A 22,700-nucleotide genomic window follows, 5' to 3' on the forward strand; every position below is an offset into this window, starting at 1 on the left:
TAGAACATTTCATGTACTTATCAATAAAAGTGGTAAAATTATTCCACCAGATATCAAATTACTCTGATATTTTTGTTTGTCATGAAAGTGCCTTTTTGTTTCTCAAAATTACACTGTAATTGAGGTAAGGTTATGGGAATTAGATATCATTTTCATGGTTAGTAGCTTCTAAGATGATACAAGTCTGTATTATTTGAGGTTATAGAAGAATCTTACTATATATTTATTTGACATTGAAAAGTGAATCTCGAATCATATTGTTTTCATACATTGCAAATTAACTTTGTGTCCCTAAGACTTTTTCTACCATACAGATTTTTTAAAAGAAATGAACAGTGATTTGTTTAAGTGTATATTTTGCTTAAATGATTAATACATAAACAGGTAGTATGTTCTAAATAAAATGGTACACGTGTGGAAAGCAAGATCTGATACAAGAGTCTTGTGAAATATTAATATAAAATTATCATAGTAATGCCTTCCAGCAGAATTTCAAACATATATTTAGATACATGTTAATTAAACTAAGGAAAGTAACTTATGTACATGTATGTTTAACAGTTTCTACATTGCAGGGATTATAGGTACTTGTCAATTTGACTGTGGGGTTTAAGATGATATAGATGGGTTGGCCAGGCAGAACCATTACTATATTAGGCAATGCTAACTGTTCTTCTAATGAAGCAGAAGCTTATAATTTCATATTAACTTTGTTCTGAAAGTCTTAGTTGATTTTGCCTATATCTTGACCCCGAATTGACCTTTAGACTCTCCATAGAATAATTTTTAATATGTTTGTGTATCTTCCTAAAATTTTGCAGGTTTTCAATATGAAGTACAAATCTTTTTGTAGAAAATAATTCAGAATTTTTAATGAAATATTTTGACAGAAAATTTCTCCAAAGACATATAGAATTAAAGAGTTGACTGCTCCAAGTGTGCAAAGAAAGTGATTTTTGAATTGAGATTAAAAATACTTTTCTTCATCTGAAGATTGTCAAATTTTATTTACACAAATTATAAAACCTCCCAAATAAATTTCAGATGCTTTTTTTTTCAGTAGAACTTTATATTCTGTGTTTTCTTTATTCTAATTCTATACATGGTCAGTCAATTTGACTAACATTGCAAATATCATAAAAAATGTACAAAGCAAATCAAACTTACCCATTTTTACTTTCTAAAATGACTTTTGTAACAGAAAACTAAACTTTGTTATCTCAAGTAGTTGCTAATAAGTTTCAGAATTTTAAATTTAAGTTACTTTTATAATAATAAATAAAGAGTAATCTGAAAAACAAGAGATATAATACTTGTCATCTTTTTTCTTGTCAAGTGTTGATAAAACAACCTTATTTTGTATACTTGTGGTATTTCTACACTAAATTTTTTGTTTAGTTATATAATGCACATAAGAACACAGAATAATAGCACTTAACTCTTTCAGCAGGAACTCAGTCAATTTGACTGACCATGTGTCCTCTTTGTACTCATTTAAAGTCTTTATAGATCTAATACTTCTTTCTTTCAATGTAGTATGTATGTCTTTATGAAACTTGGCAGTCTTTCAGGTAACATGTAAAAAAAATTGTACTTTTGAGTAAAGTATTTTTAACATACTAAAATAAAGGTTAGTCCATGAATATGTTGAGTTATTTGTTTTGAATAAGTCCGTGCATAAAGTAATTTTCACGTTAAGATTAAAAAATACTTTTACTCACCTCAGAAATCTCAGATTTCCTTTGTGTAATCCCTGAAACCTTCTTTATACATTTCAAATGCCTTATTTTAGTAAATCTGTATATTTTATTTGTCATTTTCTCTACCTTATCTCAAAATGATGTAAATCAATTGAACTGACCTCATAACCACCAACAAAATATCAAATACATTTTAATTACCCTTTTATTCTTTCTAGAATGTAATCAAATTGTAACATGAAACTACATTTGTTTATCCTAAGCAAATGTTATTATTTTATTGACCTTTTGATTGCCCTTTAAGCTATGTATAACTACTGTTTGTACCATTGTAAGTTGTAAATCACCCGGTGGATGAGAAGCTCACATTTCGCTATCAAATTATATTACCCATCTGCATACCTCATGAAACACTTTTATTAGTATTATTTATTTTATCTAATCTTAACTAACCTTAAAAGATCCCTATTTTTACATTTTATTTACTTTTATAATAATAAATAAAGAATAAATCTGAAAAATAAGAAATAAAGTAGTTATCCAAATTTTTTTTTTTTTTTACTGTTAATTGTCACTGAAACTTAATTGTATTTTTCATACTAATGGTAGTAATGCACAGAATAATGTTTATTGAATTAAATAATGCACCATAGAACATAAACTAATGACATATAAAGCAGAGAATTTCATATAACAACTGCAATTTTTCTTTAATTATGTGACAAGAGCCATTATAAATATATTCAAGCTAGTCATTGTGATTTCCATGGGAACTGAAGTTGTGTTATAAATGAAATTGATGCTTATTTATTCAGAACAGAATGTAATACAATATGTTATTTGATGGATGAAAACCTTGACTTTCAACTGATAATAGTAGATTAAATGTAAGAGAAAACTATTAACAAATCCTGAAATAGAGGATTTGATAGGTGGGGTGTGGCAGAAGAGGTCTGATTTTCTATCAAAAGCTCAAACGAAACAAAATTGAAGGCTATGAAAATTATGGTTTATCTGAGCAATGATGTTTTATTGTGAGTAATCCTTTTGGTCTCCTGTATCTTATTCTCTGGCTTTGGAAATAGATGATATCTGCCAGAATTGGACAAACAGACCCATCTGTTATTCAAAGCTCTTGCACAGATTTGTTTCTCACCTTGTTAAGTTCTTCTGGTGGCACCACATTAGTCAACTCAGTCTTGGTTTCCACTCTTTTCTATATATTTTTGACTGTCAACCTCTTCTGCTTCCTCTTTGGTCATCCCTTACATTAGCCTGAGTCAGGTATTTTTCATCCAGTGATTATCATTCTCCAACGTTTTGCCTGATGTTTATGCAGTGTACTGCATGAGGTTAGGGATTGGCCTTTTGGGTGGCATCTTAATTAATGCAGTCTATTTGTCATTCTCCTTTGGATGCTTATCAATGGAAATTGTTTACTGATTGTAATTAGTCTTTCAGTCATGGTTTAAATCTTTCTTATTCCACTGTATTGCATGGTTTCAATTTCTGACTTGGTTATTTGATACATCCTTGTCATCATCTGTTTTTTGGTATGAGAAGCTTTATCAGGTGCTTTTTGTTTTTCTTTGAGACATAAATATTTAGCCCCAGTTTTGTCCTCTTTTCTTAAATCTTTTTAGGTTATCCATCCTCTGTGTTCTTTCCAGGTTCCTAGTTGAGAACTCATGATGGTTCTTTATGCCTTATCTTGTCAGCTTTTTGAACCTTTAGCATCATCTTTATATCACCTTTCCCTCAAGACTTGTATTTTTGTGTTGCTGGCTAGCAGTTATTGACAGTTGGATGTGTTTGTAGTTTATATTCACAGGACTATTTTACCATTACACTTATGTTATATTCAGATAATTTCTTTCTACCCAGAACTTCAGTGGCTATAGAAGGGGATTAGGTTTTCTCTCCTATTCATTTTCCCTCCATTCCTAATCTTTATAATTTCTTATGATCCAGATCATTTTTTATGCCCAATTCAGGGTCTCCAATGTTATGTTGTGTACACTGCAGACTGTTGGGGTTCATGTCACCAATTGTTTCTCCACTGGGACATATGGTGTCACTGTCACATGGTTTATTCCATGTTTCTTAAGGTTTCATCTCATTAAGTTTTCTTTATCCCAGTGTCCGTAGCAGCTTGTTTGCATTTGCCTCATTAGATGATTTTTTTGCTACCATTATGGCTATTCTCCATGCCCTGGTTAGTTTGTGAAGGAGGTCAATGACTTCATTTTTTGTTCTGTTTTTTATTTCTATTCCTTTTCAGGGATACTCTATCATTTTTATTTGGATCCCTTTCAGTAGTGGGCATTGCTTGGTTGGATATGCTCCTTTCCAAATCTGCACTAGCTACCAGTAGACTAATGAAAAAACAACTTTTTCTGGCTATTTCATAATACCATTTTATGGCTTTCCTGGTGGTAAACAGGTACACTATTGAGTAAAGCATCAGTGGATTTCACCTATCTTTTCTGACTTTGAGATTGAACAAACTGGATTCAGTTTGCTTTTTGAAATAGGGAATGTGATTCACCTGTTGCACTGTCTCCAGAGAGTTGTTCCTCTAGACTCCTCAGTGCAAGTATTTTCCCATTTCTCTTGAAGCAACAGCTCCCCACTGACACAGTGGTATGTCAGACTTGCACCACTAGAAAACAGGTATCAATACCCGTAATTGACAGACCACAGAGATCCCATTGTGCAGCTTTGTACTTAATTCCAAAGAAACAAACCTGAAGCAATGGAAGTCCTTACCTTTCCCAGTTTCCAGTCACAGGAGTGGTGGACAGAGGTCTGTTCCTCCTGAGTGATGATTTAATTCAGTTTTCCTCTCAAAAAGGAGGTAAAGCTGGATTTTATTCTACCAATAATTGTGTATTCTTTTCCTAAATTCCTCATAATCCCAGGTCAGAGATGATACTCAGTTCAGTTAGGCATGGCTCTTCTTTTTGGTCATAATCTTCATTTCAGTAAGTATGGAAGAGGGTCCTTGACACTTTGTGATCCAACATACAGAATATCAGTTCCTGTACCATTGTTTGGATGTAGTTTGTTTCACATCCTATTCATAATTCTGTGGGCAGAAAGTATTCTCTTGCCTCTAGCTTGGGAATTAGGATTTCTGTAAGTAATCCCAGGCTAGGTGATCTTTGTTTATTCAAGTTGAATGTGACTAAAAGGGCCCAGTAATTCCAAGTTTGGTTTATTGCATTTTGCTGATCTTCAGGTTGGGGAGAGGGTTTGTTCACTTTTGTGCTGCTTGTGTGCTCTTCATAATTTCAGTGGCTTGACTTGTAACACTTTGCAACTTTTAGGGTGGGGTCCAATAATAATAAAAAAGTGAATGAAAATATAATCACACTCTAGTCAACATGCCTTGGCCAATATGCCTTTGGGCTAGTCTTGGGTCCACAGCCCTATAATTCTAACAATGGGACTTGGGACCTCATCTTCCTGGTTGGAGCCTAGATGAATCCCATGAGTTATGTACAATACTAAATCAATTGTGGGGATCTCTACATCAGCTGGCCAGTTGACTGTGACAGGATATGTCTAATATTGCAGGAGCAAGTTAGTTCTAGTGTAGTAGTCCCTCAATTCACATTTAGTTCTGTGATGATAGGGTTTTGCCTCTGTGACTGATCTGCTTTTACTTCCCAGATATTAGATAACACATTGTGTGGGCAAATAATATATCTGTTCCACAAATAGTGTGCCCTCTATTGTGTGCTAATACTGTATTTCATTTCATACACCTCTTTTCTGTGCAGGTGCTTTCTGTATGGAATTCCTTCTTACCATCTTGTCAATGTTGAATTCTAATTATAATGTCAGAGGAGGTAAATTGTGTTTCAGAAGTTAACATTTTTCTGTGCCAAAAATATATTTCTTATTATACTTGCTTTCTCTTACACTCTCCTGTCCTCCTTTCATACAGTGGCTAGTGTTCAGGTCTGCTAATATGGGTTGTGTTGAAACAGTGAGTATGAGGTAATAACACGAAGCTTATATACAGATTTGGAATAGGGAGTGCATTGATATTGATGGAGAGAATCACAAGATTTAACTTGTTATGAGCACTTTTAGTGAGGTATAAAGGCTGGAACAAGTAAGGTAAGGCTTATACCAAAGTTTAGGTTAGCAGAGAAGAAACACTTTCATCAGATGAAATGTAAGTATAAATAAAGCTACAGTGTGAAAGGAGGTATTATTGTAAATATATTTTCAACATTGGAAAATATTAAATTTCCATTACTGTGATATTATTTATGTCACGTGTTTTCATTTTTCCACTATATTTCTCTATTGTCATTTGTTATTCTACCACCCATTTCTTGTGGATGATAATTCTATACACCACTTTTCTTCCTTTCTTATGAGCCTATTCATTGAAGGATTTTCTTTTCTTGGGTAGCCATATCCATGGACTTTTTTCCTTTTTCAGTATCAAGATTTGGTTTTAATCCCCAATCTACTTTGTTCTTTTCTATTTTTTCACTTCTCAATCTTCTTACCTTGCCTTCTTGCAAAGGACTTGATCAGCCTCATGCATGGCCATTCAAACCATTTCTTGCTTTAACAATTTTCTATGCCAAAAAATGTATTTCTGATCATATTTACTTTCTCTTACACTGCTCTGTCCTTCTTTCCTACAGTGTCTAGTGTTCAGGTCTGATAATATGGGCTGTGTTGAAACAGGGAATATGAGGTAATAACACAAAGCTTATATACAGAACTGGAATAGGGGACGCAGTGATATAGATGGAGATAATAACAAATTTAACTTGTTATGGGAAATTTTAGTGAGGTATAAAGGCTGGTGGTTTTTAGCTTTCACAGATCTCTATTCTTCTACCTTTTTTTTTTAGGAGGGAGGTAAGAATGTACACCATTTCTCTTGAAGACACTTCTTTTATTCAGTAGGATTTCTCTATGCCAAAAAATGTATTTCTGATTGTAGTTGCTTTTTCTTACACTCTCCTGCCCTTCTTTCCTACAATGGCTAGTGTTCAGGACTGCTAATATGGGCTGTGTTGAAATAGTGAATATTGTATATGTCTGTACTGGGATTATGGCTTTAGATGCAAATAGTAAGGGTACTGATGAAATAATGCATTCTAATCTTTATAAATAAAAAGGTAAGAAACATGTTTAATTAACTACACTAACTACTGCCAAGTTGATTTTTTTAGTTTTACTCTAACATCCTAGTTTGCTGTGATTGAAATTTAATATTAATTAGCTTTAAATCACAATACATAACAGTCAAGACACAATCACAGACAAAATTTCTGAAAATTGTCATAGAAGATAATTTAGAATAAAAGAATGATGAAGAGAGTGTCTGTGCTGTCACTTATTGCTAAATTTAAAAAAACTGAATTTTATGGCAAAAATGGATGGAATTACCCAAATAAGGATATATTTTTTTATCCAATGCTTACTCCTTAACCATATTCAATGCTGTTGATAATTAGGTTATTATAGTTTCTTAAATAATGCAAGAACAGTACAAAACAAAAAAATGTATTCTCAAGATGGCTGATATGGGTATTAGCACTAATTAAAAAATGTATTCTCAAGATGGCTGGTATGGGTATAAGCACTAATTAAAATAAAGTACAGTATTTTTTATTTTAAAAAGATAAATATAGTATGGTTTTATTATCTTGCAATATTTGGAACTTGCTTTTTTATATTCAGTAAATAGAATTGTTATTAAAATCAGTGAGTATGGTAACAATTTCATAATATTGTGATGACTCAAGTCTTTATTGAATATCATTTCTTTTGTTTATTCTATTCAAAAGATGTGCATGAATAAATTGCTTAACTAGATAATTATTTGTAATTTTCATTGTGACATGTTTTTAAAAGAACATTATTACTCATCTTGAGTAAAATAGGACTTTATTATTTAATTATCAGTTTTTGATTTATGGAATATCATTGTGAGATTACTGTATATTTGAAAAACAGATAACGGCACTTGCATGACTTGTACTTGGTCAACATCAACTATTTATATGTCAAGTAAAAATTGTCTGTAAAGCTTGTGGTAAAGCATTTTTTTTGACAAAACATTTTTGTCATAAATGTGTAAGTGATGACCATCAGAAGAGATCTGTCATATGAAATCAAGGATAGCTTGAAAATTACTTCAAAAAAACATGAGAAATTTATCAGTGTAAAGTAAAATAGGACAAATAGTACTGTGTTGGAATAATGTAGTGGCTGAAAAATTTAAGGTAGTAGCACAGATCTTGTTTATATTTATTTTACTCGTTTTTATGGAGTGTGTTTTACTAATTCATTAATGAATCCATCAACTCATTGATTTGCATGTACTGCTGATCACCCAAATTTAGATATTTCACTGGTTTCTCTAATGCGTTAAGAAACTTGGCTAACAATATGCTATTAAATCAGCCAAGGTTAAAGAAAATATGTAGCTAATATTTTTAGTAATAGGTTTTTTTCAGTTGTATAAAGAATTAATATGTTAATGAATAGTTAACTGAGTAATAGTGTGAACCATTTACAGTCACCTTTAAAAAGGTCAAATATTTTACCTTAATACAAAGGCAAACATGTTGGTCATACAGTTTTTTTGTTTTTTTTTTTGCTTTTAATGAAAGCTGTTTGGAATAGTGCTTTTAAATCTTAAAATAGTTTCAGATTATTAGCTAATATAACACTTCCATGAAATTTTTTTATAGATCTTTGTACTTCATTGAAAGTCATAAATTCACTACTTTCCATTAAGTGAAAATTTTATAATGTATTTTGTGTCCTGCAGTGTGTGTATATTTATTATTATTTTGTGTTTTGTTTTTTTAAGGAGGCATTCCTATGTCACTTCAATGTGGCTCCTAACTGCTCAGCTCCTCTACCTCCTCTGCAACCAGAACCACTTCATACAGTTCTGTTTCATGTAAGTTATTTTCCATGAAAAGTATAGATATATGAGGTAAAAATATATAATTGTCTTTTACTTAGATGTTCTTATCAGAACTTTATGAATAATATTTATTAAGCAGTTTTTATTTTTCTATGTTAAAAAGACTGAAATTACTTAATGTAAAGCTTATGTGTGACATACAAGTTTATTTGAAATGTTTAATTAACAATGCTTGTAGCATCATTATGATATTAAAGTGCTTTTATTTTAACATGCTACATATTAAAAGAAACAGCTACAAACAAGCATGTTAGTTGTATGTGTAATAAGAATTAATACACATAGTTAAAGAATAATCAGTGATGTTGAGAAAACCCACTTGTAGAGAAAAATATATATTAAAAATGGCTCGTTAGGGTTAAGAAAATATTTTACGTAGAGGACCGAACAACGTTTCGACCTTCTTCGGTCATCATCAGGTTCACTGGTCAGCTTCTGGTCAGTTACCTTTTTCTTTCTTTGTGAACCTGACGATGACCGAAGAAGGTCGAAACGTTGTTCGGTCCTCTACATAAAATATTTTCTCAACCCAAATGAGCCGTTTTTACATATATATAGTTAAAGAATATTTTTGTAACTTGTGCATCACAAGTTATTGAAAACATGATTAAGACACATCTTTTTTTGCCATATATTTTATAGTTAAAAGTATTTGAAAACATTAATAGAATGTTAATATATTTTTTTAATTTTCTGAATCATGAAATATGTTCTGTTCTCTTTATTTTGTTCTTTAAGTTTGTTATTATACACTACTTGGGGAAAAAATAAAATAAAAAGTAGGGAATGGCCATATATTGGGTAGGACCACCTCTAGTGTAAATGACATCTTCAACATTTCAACAAGACATCCTGTGGCATTTGTAACCATTCATCCTTGAGCACTGTATATAGTTGTTCCAGGAGAGTAGCTGTGGAAAGAGCTTGGTATATCAGATGGGTTATTCAGGTTTTCTCCCACAGCTTGTTTCTTCACTTTTCTATTTCACTCTACTGACTAGCAGTGATCTCATATTCTTTCCTGAAAATGTCATCAAGAAGGTATTAAATCTTACATTTGGATTTGCCCTAGTATTTTTGTGTTCTCAAGATGACTGGATTCTGGCATCTGGTTATCATCCTTTGATATTCTATTGCATAAGATTCATCATCTATCTCATTTTCTTATGTCTTATTTTCACTAATTTGGGTAAGATACTTTGGGCTGGCATATGATTACACAGGTCTCTCTCCTTTTATCTTCTTCATCTAACTGTTTTATCTCCTGCAGGGTTTTGATTCACACTAGTCATTGTTCTTCACAATGGTTACATACCATATTTGCAAAGTTTAAGTACCTTTTCATTTTTTAAGCCCTTTTTTCCCTTTCTCGGGGCCTATCAGGTGGTTGGTGAAGTTTCCTATAGTGTGTTTATTTTTGCAAGATCTTCATTTCACTAGAGGTAATGGAAAGCATTCAGACCACCCTCCCTGGCTCTACCAGTATCCACTCTTGAGGTGGTATTAGAGGTATCCTTTGAGGTACAATACAATTAATAAATTACCGAATCAAAATAATGGAAGTGTTTGCATTCTTCTTTGGTTTATGCTTTTTGGGTTTTAAATATATGGTGGCCTGGTATGGCCAGGTGGTTAGGGCACTTGACTCGCACTCCAAGAGCCACGGGTTCAAATCCCTGTCACACCAAACCTGCTCGCCTTTTCAGCTGTGGGGGTGCTATAAGATGACGGTTAATTCCACTATTCATTGATAAAAGAGTAGTCCAAGTGGTGGCAGTGTGTGGTGATGACTAGCTGCCTTCCCTCTAGTCTTACACTGCCAAATTAGGGACTGCTAGTGCAGCCAACCCTTGTATTGCTTTGTGCAAAATTCAAAACAAAACAAACCAAATACATGGTTTGAAGTATTGCACTGCACTGTTTTTAGTAATAGACCTTGCCAGCAGGTGGATCAATTGGGGGATCTCTGTGCTTTCCTGAGTCTTCTAGTGCAAATTCTAACCCCTCAAGTGTAGAGTAGGATACTCTTGCTAGCCATTGGGGTGGTGTACTTTAGATAATTCCTTACTGGTTAGGTTTAGCACAATATTATGAGAAGTAGGATGCTGGTGACACTGTGTGTGTGCATTGCATGAGTTACCCCTGAGACAGCTCATGTGTCCTCCTTCTGCAGCCACAGTTTATCCAGTTGAATCAAGGTTAGCAAACACATTATTGTGTGATTGTGTCCTAACTGCACAGCACATATTAACTTGCTGACTATTGGTATGCAGATGCTTGGTTGGCTTTGTTTGAATTTTACATATCCCTGCAACACTTGGAGCTTTTGCTTCTCCCCACTCTTAAATTCTAGTCAAAAAGTATACACTGGATGAGATATAGCCTCCCATGAGTGTGTGTCTATGGAGCCACAGCTGTTGGGTATCATGCTTAATGAGCTTTTCCTTTGTGTGCTATCTGAAAAGAGCTCATATAGGTTTAAATTTAGTACTGGCCCCTCCTACAATTCAATACATACAAGACTAGCTGTTCTGTATGGGGAGATAAGGTATTGTCTCAAAATTAACATTTTCTTAATCTGAAAATATACTTCCAATAGATACTCATCTCTTTACACATTCCCACCTAACCTTTTCACTTCTGGTGCCCCTTTTTTCTATCCTCATCTAAGAGCAAAGTAATCTCAATTGCTTAGGGGAAGCTACTGTACAGCGATTGTGTTGTCTTTCTGTTTGTGGAGTGCTATTGTTGCATGATGAAATTATCATGCATCACTGCAGTACAAATTAAACATTAATTTAGATTGGACCTAGCTCATGACTAGTGGAGTGCAGATCTATATATATGTATATATATATATATATTTGGTCATCGTCAGAAGGTTGAAACGTTGTTCACTCCTCTACGAAAAAATTTTTTCCAACCCAAACAAGCCGTTTTTACATATATATTTCTCTACAAGTGGGTTTTCTCAACATCACGGAGTGCAGATCTCTTGGACAGATGAGGAAGAAATATTGCTGTTTTGTGTGGAGAGGTGTTTATTGTGGAAGATGTATTTTACAATTAAGAAAATATTATCTTTTTGTATTTGTTCCTATTGTAATATTGATCTAAAAGTTTTGTTGACAAATAACAGGTTTTTATATTCTGCCATTTGTTTTCTCTGCTTAATGGTTTTATAAATTGCTAGTTGTATATAGTGTGAACCTGAATCTTTGTGTGGATGCTTTTGTGACACAATATTTTTTGATATTATATGATCTGTGAAGAAAATTTGAAAATCAGATAAAATAGCACTTTTTTTTTATATAAATGCTTCTTTAAAACTGTTTGGAAGATGTTTCAGTGACTTTAAAACTCTGTGATTTAACTCTTTTGCAATGGATCAGGGGTTAAAGGTCATGTCATCCCATTTGTTGGTTTGCATTCAAATTTTATTGAACTACTATTTTATGAATTTATGTCAGTAAGTTTGGAATCCAATTACAGATTATAATTCAAACATTAGTATTATATATAAATTAATTTATTAATTTAAAAGTAAGTACTAAAATAACACATCTATATATAGATTTTAGTAAATCATATGGTATGTTGAATGAAGCATTGTTTATAATTAGATGTTTGTGATGTCAAAATACTAATTCTGCAATTTTGTACAAATTAGGAGCTTAAATTATTAATATTGACAAGCTAGAATATAAAATAAAAACCTAGTATCTTTTCATTTTGCTAAGATATGGCTTATGTACTGAATCAAATATGGTGGCCCAATTCAACTCTCTCCATATTTAGAAGCAGTTCCTTATATACACTTACTTCAATATATGACATGTGAGTAACCAACCACAGCTTAGAATATCCTCAGAGTGGTTTTCTCCACCATTGTGACCTTTGCAAAGGCTTCCACATTCTTTCAATCTAAACATGAAACAAAGAAGAATGAAATCACTTCCATGATCTTGATTGGGTAATTAACTAATTTATTAAGCTTACTAACTAAGATTTAAGGTCAGACAGTGCATTGTCATCAGTAAAAGACCTTGCCAGTTGGTGGATCAATGGGAATCTATGTGCTTTTCTGAGTCTTCTACTGCAAATTCTACCCCTTTAATTTGAGATGATGTAGAAATCTATGTAAACCATTTATTGCAAAATATGTACCTTGAAGACTTATGAGTTAATGCACAGAGGCTTTGCCTGAATATAAAAACAGGGTATTTACATAATTCTGTCTTTTGGTTTTTTGCCTCTTGTATAATTTTAATTCAGTTTATCTTAATGCTCCCAACACTAGAAAACAGACAGTAGTCATGCAAGTTTAATAACAGTTTACTGTGACTTGATAATTTCATTTTTACAGGTTCACTTGTGTTTACCTGTTACACTACCTTTGATATTCATGTTTGATTTATCTTTTTTTACTAAGAATTCTGATCCCCCATTCTGTACATACTTGGATTTTTCTGAATATCACATTTGACTCTGAGGTTATTGTAGACCAAATTTATTACTACTTTTTTATAATAGAACTGAATAATGTGGCAACATATTTTCACTTACTATGTTTAGTTGTGATAGTAATGACTGGATAGTAAATGTCAGTTAGAGATTGTTAATGAGGTCACAGTTGATTCAGTGTTTCTTTGGAACAGTATAGGACATTCTAAATTTCTGTTGATAGACAATAACAGTCAGGCTAGGTTTATAAAAACTAAATGTAAATAACTGATTAGTTATGACAATGCAATTATGTTGATTTTACACTAGATTATAGGTAGTAAAACACCTTGAAAGTGAAATAATTAAAACTCATCCCTTTGATCCAGTATCACAGATTTTATCTTTATACAAATATAATAATTTTAAAGAAATCATTGCTGTTGAAGATATTATATACTTTCAATGTCTCATGGTTTTAGATGAAAGAAAAGTTAATTTTCTTTCACACAAATATACATAGGAAAGACTATACAGCATACATTTATGACTAATATTTCAATTGATGGTGAAATGTTGGATAAATTATTTGTTTTATATTGGTTTATAAACACAAATCATAAATTATTTATTTGAAGGTTCCTATTAAAGTTTTGTAAGCATGCAGATGTTTTTGTTAAGTATTAAAAAGTGTTTGAAGTAAATGCATTTTGCATTATGTTGAAAATTTATTTTTTCCTTCGATTAACATCTGCTGTTATAATGTAAACAAAAATGGTATGGTACTTGTAGATATAAATGGATAAACAAGCAACATAAAATGAATTTGTTACATTAAGAAGTGAATTAAACAACATCTTACCACATCAGTGTACACTTTTATTTTCATGTAATGATAAATTTATATTTTTTGTCACATTGTTGTTAGTGCCAGGAATTAGAGTGTCAAAGTTTTTATGTTCAATGTCAAGAATGATTCTTTACTTTATGCAAGGATATAAAAAGTATTTAAAATTTTGTGATGTGCTTGTAAATTTTGATGCCTTGTGGTTTATTTTGGATATATTTAAACACAAAAAAGTTGTAATTCTTTTACAAATAAGAGGAGTTAGATTTACAAGAAAAATATTTTGATTTATGAAAAAAATAAGTGAATTAAATAAACATTTTATTGCTTATGAAAGTTTGTATTCATGTGTCATTGTTTCCTGTTTCAAAAATTGTTCACTGTACTTTTAGGGTGTGGGTCATAATAAGGGTGACAGTAAAATCCCACTATTCTTTTTGAGTAGTCCAATAGTTTACTATGGTATTATTTTAACCTTTAAATGTAAGGAAGGGCTAAATGTGTAGCTCCTAAGTAGCTTTTTGATAAGTTCAGACAAACAAACTCTGAGAAATATGGATTGATGGTAAAATTACATGCTAATGTAATACAGTGTAAATGTCGAATGTCTATTTGTTTACATCTTGTACATGTACATTGTATATGACATAAACATTTAGTTTATACATACACAGGTATTATGTTGAATATAATAGCTGCAGAAAATGAAGTTGGTAAAATAATGTTTCATTACTTTATGATAAGGGTTGTATCTTTAAGTGTTATGTAGACAACTAAAAGTTTGTGTATTTCTAAGACATAAAATGCTGAACGTGTACTATACATTACAACATTTACCTGCTCTTTATTTATTAGTATACTTTTAATAAACCTTTTTATGTTTATGTTGAAATTACAAAGGTATATATGTATATATCATTTCAGTATTTTGTACATAAGCAAGTACAGTAGTCTTTGCACATTGAAGTTGGTGTGCATTTTCACATGTAGATTTAGTTTTTGAAGTAAAATAGTAATGTGATTGTAAATGTTCTGTCTTTTTATCATTGTGGTATTGCTTTTAAATATGATTACTATTGAGGCTTTTTTCCCAGTTAGAAGTAATTTTATGTATGAGAATGTATTTGTGTTTATCTAGCCATGGATTGAACCTGGTGTTGCCCCAAAGCCTTTTCCCGAAAAATACAGAGATAAGTGGGATTGTAATCATGTGAAGATGCCATGCTCTCCAGAAAATCTCTATCCTGTGAAAACTTCAGTAAGAACAGTCTTTATTTCTAAGTGTTAAGCTGTTTCAAGTCACATACATATAGCACAAGAAAGAAGATAACTGTAAATGAAGTGTATGTAAAAGAGTAAATTTTGTTTGTAAAATCAAGCATTGTTCAATTACTGTGTGTGTTTGTAGCTTGTGAAAAATAAACACTAAATCTCTTAACTTCAAGCAAAAAATAAATTGATATTTGAGGTACTATGAAAAGTATATTACAATTAATTGCTTATAAGTATAAAATGAAATATACTTGGTATTATTTACTGTTTTCCATGATCAAGTAGAAAGAATGTAACTCTAAAATTACTGTTTAAATGACATACTACAAAGAAATAGGTTTTCAAAGTAATGATTTAATTGAATTTGTAATTATCTTACTGTAGATAAGATATTTGAAGTCTTAAATCAGAAAATTGACCTAGTTTATATGAAATTATTTGGAGTTCAATTAAAATAGTGTATATATAAAAAGTAATTAAAGGAAATCTGCTAGTATGTAAAATGTAATGTTTATATATTGTTGGATATACAGAGTTAGGGTTACAACATTTCACCAAGTTAGTCAAGCATCATCGGGTACAACAACTATAAGAAGTGAACTCCTGTGTAAAACTAAGAAATTGGTGCATTGAAAACTGATATGGGATCAAGGGAAGTAACCTCCCTTGTGTTGCATATGATGTCAGAGAGGGAGTCAGCATAATTTTCAGTGGTGTTTTAAAATTGGCAACCTTAGAATTAATAAAATTTTCACAATTTTACTTTTAAAAAGTTTCCATTTTTATGTTAGTTTGTCTTTATGATTGAGATTCCTCACTATAGTAAAAATGGCTTTAGTTGTTCGACCACTTGTAACTTTTTTTTTAATGTTTTGTAGTCTTGTTAGTTTCATCTAATGAAATACTGGTGTATCCATGTGATAGTTTTTGTGTATTTTCTAACTCAGGAGCTCATTTCTGATAGTTGTTTAATATCTGATAATGTGAAGTTAACCTTGTGAAATATTGACTATAGATACTATACTCTGTATATCCAACAATAAACAATTTTAAAGTATGAGTGTGTGCATATCTTGTATATTTTTTAATATTTTACTAAATTGTTCAACAGTTAGAGGGGCTTGCTTGTTTATATGGTGAAATTGAAATTTGTGAAATTTGAACTGTATGGAAACTGCTTAACTGAACTTAGGGATCCCCTATTTATATGTCGAGATTTGTTTCTGCAAAGTGGGACATGTTAAACAACATTAAGCAACACAATCTCTGCTATATTGTGGGGTGTATGTATTTCTAGAAAACTTTGATCCATCTTGGAGAACGTTTTTAAAGGATGTAATATGTTGTTTTTTTAAACTACAGTTTACATCACAAAACATCCATTTAAAAACAGTAAAGGACTAAAAAATATATATGTAATACTTGTAAGTACTGTAAGGGTTGTAAGGCATGTATGAGGTATGACACAGACTTGATAGAATTGACTTCCAGGTGAATGAACCCTGTGACCAAAAAAGACTGAAGGGTAATAAAAATTATGCTTGTTTTATCTTACTTTATATATTTCTCACTTATTTTAAGAACCTAACTATTGAAGATACATAATTAGCAGTCTTGTGAAAGTTTCAATAATTGATACAGAGTTTATCAAGGCTATAATATTGTGGTATGATAATTGAAAAAATTAAGTTAGAACTTGTGGACTTCTTTCAGGGTGGTGGCAGAAAATTTCAAAGTCAATGGGAATTAATACAAAAAACATTAAGTGCTCCTATAATGTCATCTTGGGATTTAGAAGTAAGTTTTTCGTTTATTATCTAATGAAAATGTTGTTTATTGTGTGAGTACATATACATATATACATAAAATAAACATTAAGAAGGTATTTGCAAAATCAGTTTTAAATGCCATTTACCAACTTGAAGTCATAATGGATACTGTTTGTGGTGATAGCTCTCAAATGCATTGTGGATATCTCACCCACGAGACAAAGTTCAAATGCTGATGTTAAACTAGTCAGTAATCATGGAAAATCAAAAATGGTTTTTTTCCTTATTGAAAATTTGTTACTGTAGATAGTTGTGTATCTTTGAAAAGTTGGGCTTGTCTCGATTTTCTCATGTTATACTCGTATAAACTACATAAGTAATATTAAGGTATGATTTGTAGTTCTAATTAGGTTTATTTAATATATTTTGCAATGAGTGGAGGTCACAGCACACTTAACACATAGTAGAAATATTATGGTGGTTTCATTCTATTTTTAATTTAGGAATTGTTAGAACTTCTAAGAGCAGAGCTCAAGGGTGTTACATATAGTAGAAATATATTAGAGTAGGTTCATTTTGTTTCTACTTTAGGAATTAGAAGATCTTTTAAATGTAACTGCTTTCCCACAACTGGTTGCAGACAATGAAAAGCAGTAGGAGTTGAGATGTTGTGAATGCAAACATTGAACTCCAAACCATTAATTGATTTTCCAAGATTACTGGCTAGTTATCTAGATGATGGGATATCCTCAGTGAATTTGGGAGTTGTTACTACAGATAATATCTGTTATGTTTTTAAGGTGATGGTTGAGATTTAAAATGGATTTTGCAAAGACTTTCTCAATGCTTACATGATACTAAGTTCACTATGATTTTATAGTGCTAATTTGAATTTCCTATTCACAATTAATGTAAATATTATATTTAAACTATTTATTTCATTATACATGGGATATCACAGAAGTCTGGATCCACAGAAAAAATATTCATTCTTAAATACTTTATTATTCAAATTACATGCCAGTCACAATCATATACATACAAGTTCTTGGTATACTGTGCCATCAGGGTATTTTTGTTCCTGATTACTTGCAACTGATATTAAAAATGTGTTTGATGAACTTTATAATTTCATTTTTCTCTATGGGTCTGGACTTCTATGGCACCCTGTATATATTTATATGGAAATTTACATTCTAAATGTGTAAACACTTATCTTTTCTTTCATAAAACCCAGATTTCATTAATAACTTTTTTTGTAAATGTGTTGATGCTAGTGTACTTCTTAATACTTAAAGAAGTTTATGGCATTTGAATATCAGTTTATGTTATGATTATGTCTTATAAAAGACATGATCGTCTAAGTTTAATTTTTTAACTGTTATCATGTTTGTGTTTTTTATCATTATTAGATTCTAAATATCAGTTAGTGTATATGATACATTTAGGTTCCTAATTTAGTGCCACTTTGATATAATTTTAAGAAGATATCTCTGTGATGGTAAATTCATATAATAAAATGAAGTAACATTAAAATAATACTATGTACAAGAAGAAAGCAGGTTAAAAACTCCCTTTTACATCCAGTTAACTAATATAGAGAGCCAACCTGGCACAGAGGTCAGCAAAGTCTGGATATTCATCTTCAAGCTATCCAGATAGTTGATTCAAAGTCCTAAATTAGTTGATAATACACTTACCTTTCAAACAGGAAGACTCAAGATCAAATCTCAGTACTTTATACATTGTACACCACCATCCCTAGGGCTTTCCTTGAGGTAACAGTAAATTAACAATCAAAATGTGGGATATAAACTGATTGTCAATTAGTATTCAGTAGTGATAAGCTAGTAACTAATTTATCTTTAATATCTACCAATATACTTCCTTTATTCATCTTCTTAGGAAAATCCTGTAAAAGATAATTGAATCATATGTCAATAAAAATAAGATACACCACTAGAATAAACATGGTTTACAGTTGGAAGAGGAATGGAAGATTACGTTTCCAGTATTCAGAGCATGATTCAAACATGCATACAATTCATCAAGACTCTCTATAGGTGCTTCATCAACTCTGAAGATCTTTGTTTGTGTGAAACACAATTCACTGTAGAAAGCATTGCAGTTAATGGTTTTTTTTTTTTATTTTATTAAAATTATTGCATCCTTTATAGAAGTTAGGAAACAAGAATGTGATTAAAGCATAGTGATATCAAGACCTTAAAGAGTGTCAAGGATGTGTTACATAATTTATATGTTGAAAAGATTATAACAAAAGCAAACAGGAATATATTCAAGATGACACCATCCTTCTTTCAAACAGTGTAGAGGTACTTAAATTATAAATGTTAAGGACTGGAGCAGAGAAGAGGGGCAACACCTAAACACATATAAAACAAAAATTTGGTAATTTTGATAAATGTTAAGAATCGGAGAAGAGGTGAGGGACTACTTCTGAGTAAAAAGAAAAACATTATGGTATTTGATGGTCAGAAATTAGAAGTGGTACCACTGATTGTGGATGGTAAAGATAGCAATGTAATTATTCAAGTATCTGAGTTTATTTCAACACACACGGAAATTGAACACTAGATATAAGGAAACGGCTTGGATTAATGTGATGAAGGACAGAAAGCTACTATCAATAGTTCTTAAATTTAGGGTGCTATGCTTCATTGTTTATTCAGCTGCTTTGTTTGAATGCAAGTTCTGGAGAATGAAGAAAGCAGAAGATAAATTCAGGCATTTGAACTTTACTGTGTTAGAAAAAAGGAAAAGCAATAAATCAGTAATGACATATATTAGACTTGAAAAACATTACTGGCACCAGCATGTGAAAGGAAACGGAACTATTTTGAGTATACTGCCAATTGAAATAGCAGCCTGAAATACACCGTCTTGGAAGAAGGGTGTGAAAGAAATAGAAAAAAAGAAAGACCTACATTTAAATGGAAAGACCTTATCTGAAATATGACATGGTTAATGATGATATAAATTCAAGAAAAGAGCTCAGAGCAAGTTGGAATAAAGGAGGTTTATTTAGAATGCTGTTAAGTTCAAAAGAACTTGCTGAGTGAACCTAATAATAATTGCAAAGGTTGCTTTTTAATTAGCAGTTAGGCTCAAATTATTATATAAGCTACTAAATATGACAGTATATTGGATAGAAGTGTAAAGTAAATACACCAAAATACTAATTTGATTAAACCCTTGTAGAATGGAATGATTTTTTTGTTTTTTAATGAAAGTACTTAAAATATTAGTTTCTAGCACTTTGTCCTAAAGATTATATGATTTGTTTGTTTATTACATCTGTGAATATATAGTTTTTCTGCACAATGCATTTCCATTTCTGTAATTAGGTGAGTGATATTAAAAACTTTTAGGGATAGTGATTCATAAAATTATTGTCAGAATTGTACAAAAAAGTTTAAAATTTATTCTGTGAAAATAATTTTTTTACATTATTATTTGAAGAAAAGAAACTGAATAATTAAATATATGCTTACATATTTAAATTAAGTGTGCTTTAGGCCTGCAGAGTTAATTCAATTTTATGCTAACACAGTAATGTATTTGAACTTGTAAATATAGAAACATTTGTAATTTGGCCTAGATGTGAAATGTTACAATAAATATTCAGTTCTATGTGTTACAGGACCTTAAGGATCTGTAAGTCAGCAACCTGTTTTATAAAAAGGGTTAGTTCTTCAAGAATAGAAAATATTTATAAAAATGTTTTCATCTTTATTGAAGTGCATAATATTACTTCAGTTATTTAAGTGAGTTTAAATTGTTTACCTACAAACACACAAGAACTAACACACTATTCATATTCATCAGAGTATCTGAACAGTTTCACTGACATTACTAGTGATTTTGGATTTCTTACTGAGACCTGTACAGTTTTAAAAATGTGGAAAGTGGGAAACAGTCTCTAATCAATTTCTTGTTTTTGGTCAAAGAGCTTTAATAGATTATATTTAAAAAAACAATTGAAGTAAGTAGGTGAAGCTGAAATCCTTCAGTTTTTCATTGTAGAGATTAATTTCATTGTTTAAGTATGTATTTAATTTTTTTGATTAAAGCAGACTATTATTTTTCCCTCAGGAGGCAATACTGAACTACAACAGCCAGTATTCAAAGAAATGGGATTTTCAAGGACTTCATACCTTTTTTTCTGAAGTATTTATTAGTTTATTAAGCATACAAATTTATTAATGTAAGCAAATTTTTTTGCACTGAAAATCATCATAATTTGCATAACAATTATTGTAAACTGGATGAAATATGACACAATAATGCTTTCTTAGTAGAATTTTCTTTTTCATTTTTTTCATTGTTTTTGCACTGTATTTTTTATATAGCATGGCTGATGCATAACAAGTCACAGAATATTTATCTCTTCATTGGGTTACCTTGAATACTTGTGTGAAATGGTAGAAACTGTTTTAAACATTAACAGTTTAATATTCTGACAGCTTTGAGAACTTGATTTAAACAACTTCTATTGTCAATAGATAGGTTGAGTTTACGGTTAATATTGAAAAATTATTCTTCTGAGCTTCTTTCTTATTCATTTGTTGTTATTTGATTGATACATGTACTTTTAGGGGTATTTCTGAATTTGAAGTTAGAAATTCTGTTTTAGAAAAATGAAACATTATTTTAAATTTAAAACGTTTATACAGCTTTAGATTTTCAAATTATTGCAGTCAAAAGATGCAGCAAGAAACTTTGATACACCAGAAAAAAGTTACAGTTTAGCTAATGTTTCAGCAAGTGAATTAAGTTAATGCTATATCAGAAAATTTGTTTTGTTGGTGTTTTACTTTTTCTGGTATAAAGCATTTATAATTTTATGCAACCATGAGCGAAAATAAATGAAAATATGTTCTTTTGGTGTTTTAGTTTTTATAAAGATTAAAATGTTTAACACTTTCTATGTAGGCTCAGTCATTTTGATTGACTTTTCAGCCATTGCATAACCATGAAACTTTACATATTATAACTATGAATGTTTTAGTGTCTCTTTGCTAGGTTTTTAGTAAACATTGTATATTTTTTGTTCATAAAAATAAAAAAAAATTAATTAAATATTTTTATTAAAGATTTGTGATAATTTTAGCACATCTTTATAAAATTTTGACAGTTTTTAGATGTAGAAAAGATATTCAATCTGAAAATAAAAATCACTTCACACTAAAAGCAGTTAATAGTACTTTGACACTATATATTCACAGACTTTTTGTCCACAATGTGCATAATACTTACTGAATGCTTGTGAAATTTCAGAAATATGCAAAAGACATTAGAAATTATAACATGGAAACTCTAATGATTAATTTGGAGTGACAAATAACTTGAACTGACTGAATTTATCAGTGTAAGAATTAATGTGTTAATACCAGTGAAGTAAAAATTGTGATTCAATGTACTGTTGCTTGCATTTTAAAATTAGCTTCTGCACAGTTTAGATATCCCTGCTAATTAATGAAAAGAATAATATATCATTCATTATTTGTTGCAGTAGCTGGTTCCAATTTAACATCAAAATCCTTGTCATGAATTTAATGTTTGTTTTTAGTGAAATACTAAATTGTAAGATTAGAAACATGGTGAGAAGTTTATATCATATTTCTTAATTGTATCTTTGGTTTGATGCTCAATTTTCTTTTGTTTCCTGTGTG

The 22,700-nt window shown here is 30.8% G+C and overlaps 1 protein-coding gene across 7 annotated transcripts in view; it reads left to right on the forward strand.

Annotated features, from left to right (window-relative positions):
- The window catches only part of LOC143233806 (poly(ADP-ribose) glycohydrolase-like), a 112,198-nt gene that overhangs the window by 52,795 nt on the left and 36,703 nt on the right, over positions 1-22,700 (forward strand). For all 7 annotated transcript variants that reach the window (XM_076470499.1, XM_076470500.1, XM_076470495.1 and 4 more), the window contains 4 exons: positions 8,557-8,649; positions 15,105-15,224; positions 16,952-17,035; positions 21,121-21,195. In XM_076470499.1, the coding sequence (XP_076326614.1) occupies positions 8,557-8,649; positions 15,105-15,224; positions 16,952-17,035; positions 21,121-21,195 (372 nt within the window). The remainder of the gene's footprint in view (positions 1-8,556; positions 8,650-15,104; positions 15,225-16,951; positions 17,036-21,120; positions 21,196-22,700) is intronic.

This window comes from Tachypleus tridentatus, chromosome 12 (genome assembly GCF_004210375.1).
Source record: "Tachypleus tridentatus isolate NWPU-2018 chromosome 12, ASM421037v1, whole genome shotgun sequence".
Lineage (NCBI taxonomy): Eukaryota > Metazoa > Arthropoda > Merostomata > Xiphosura > Limulidae > Tachypleus > Tachypleus tridentatus.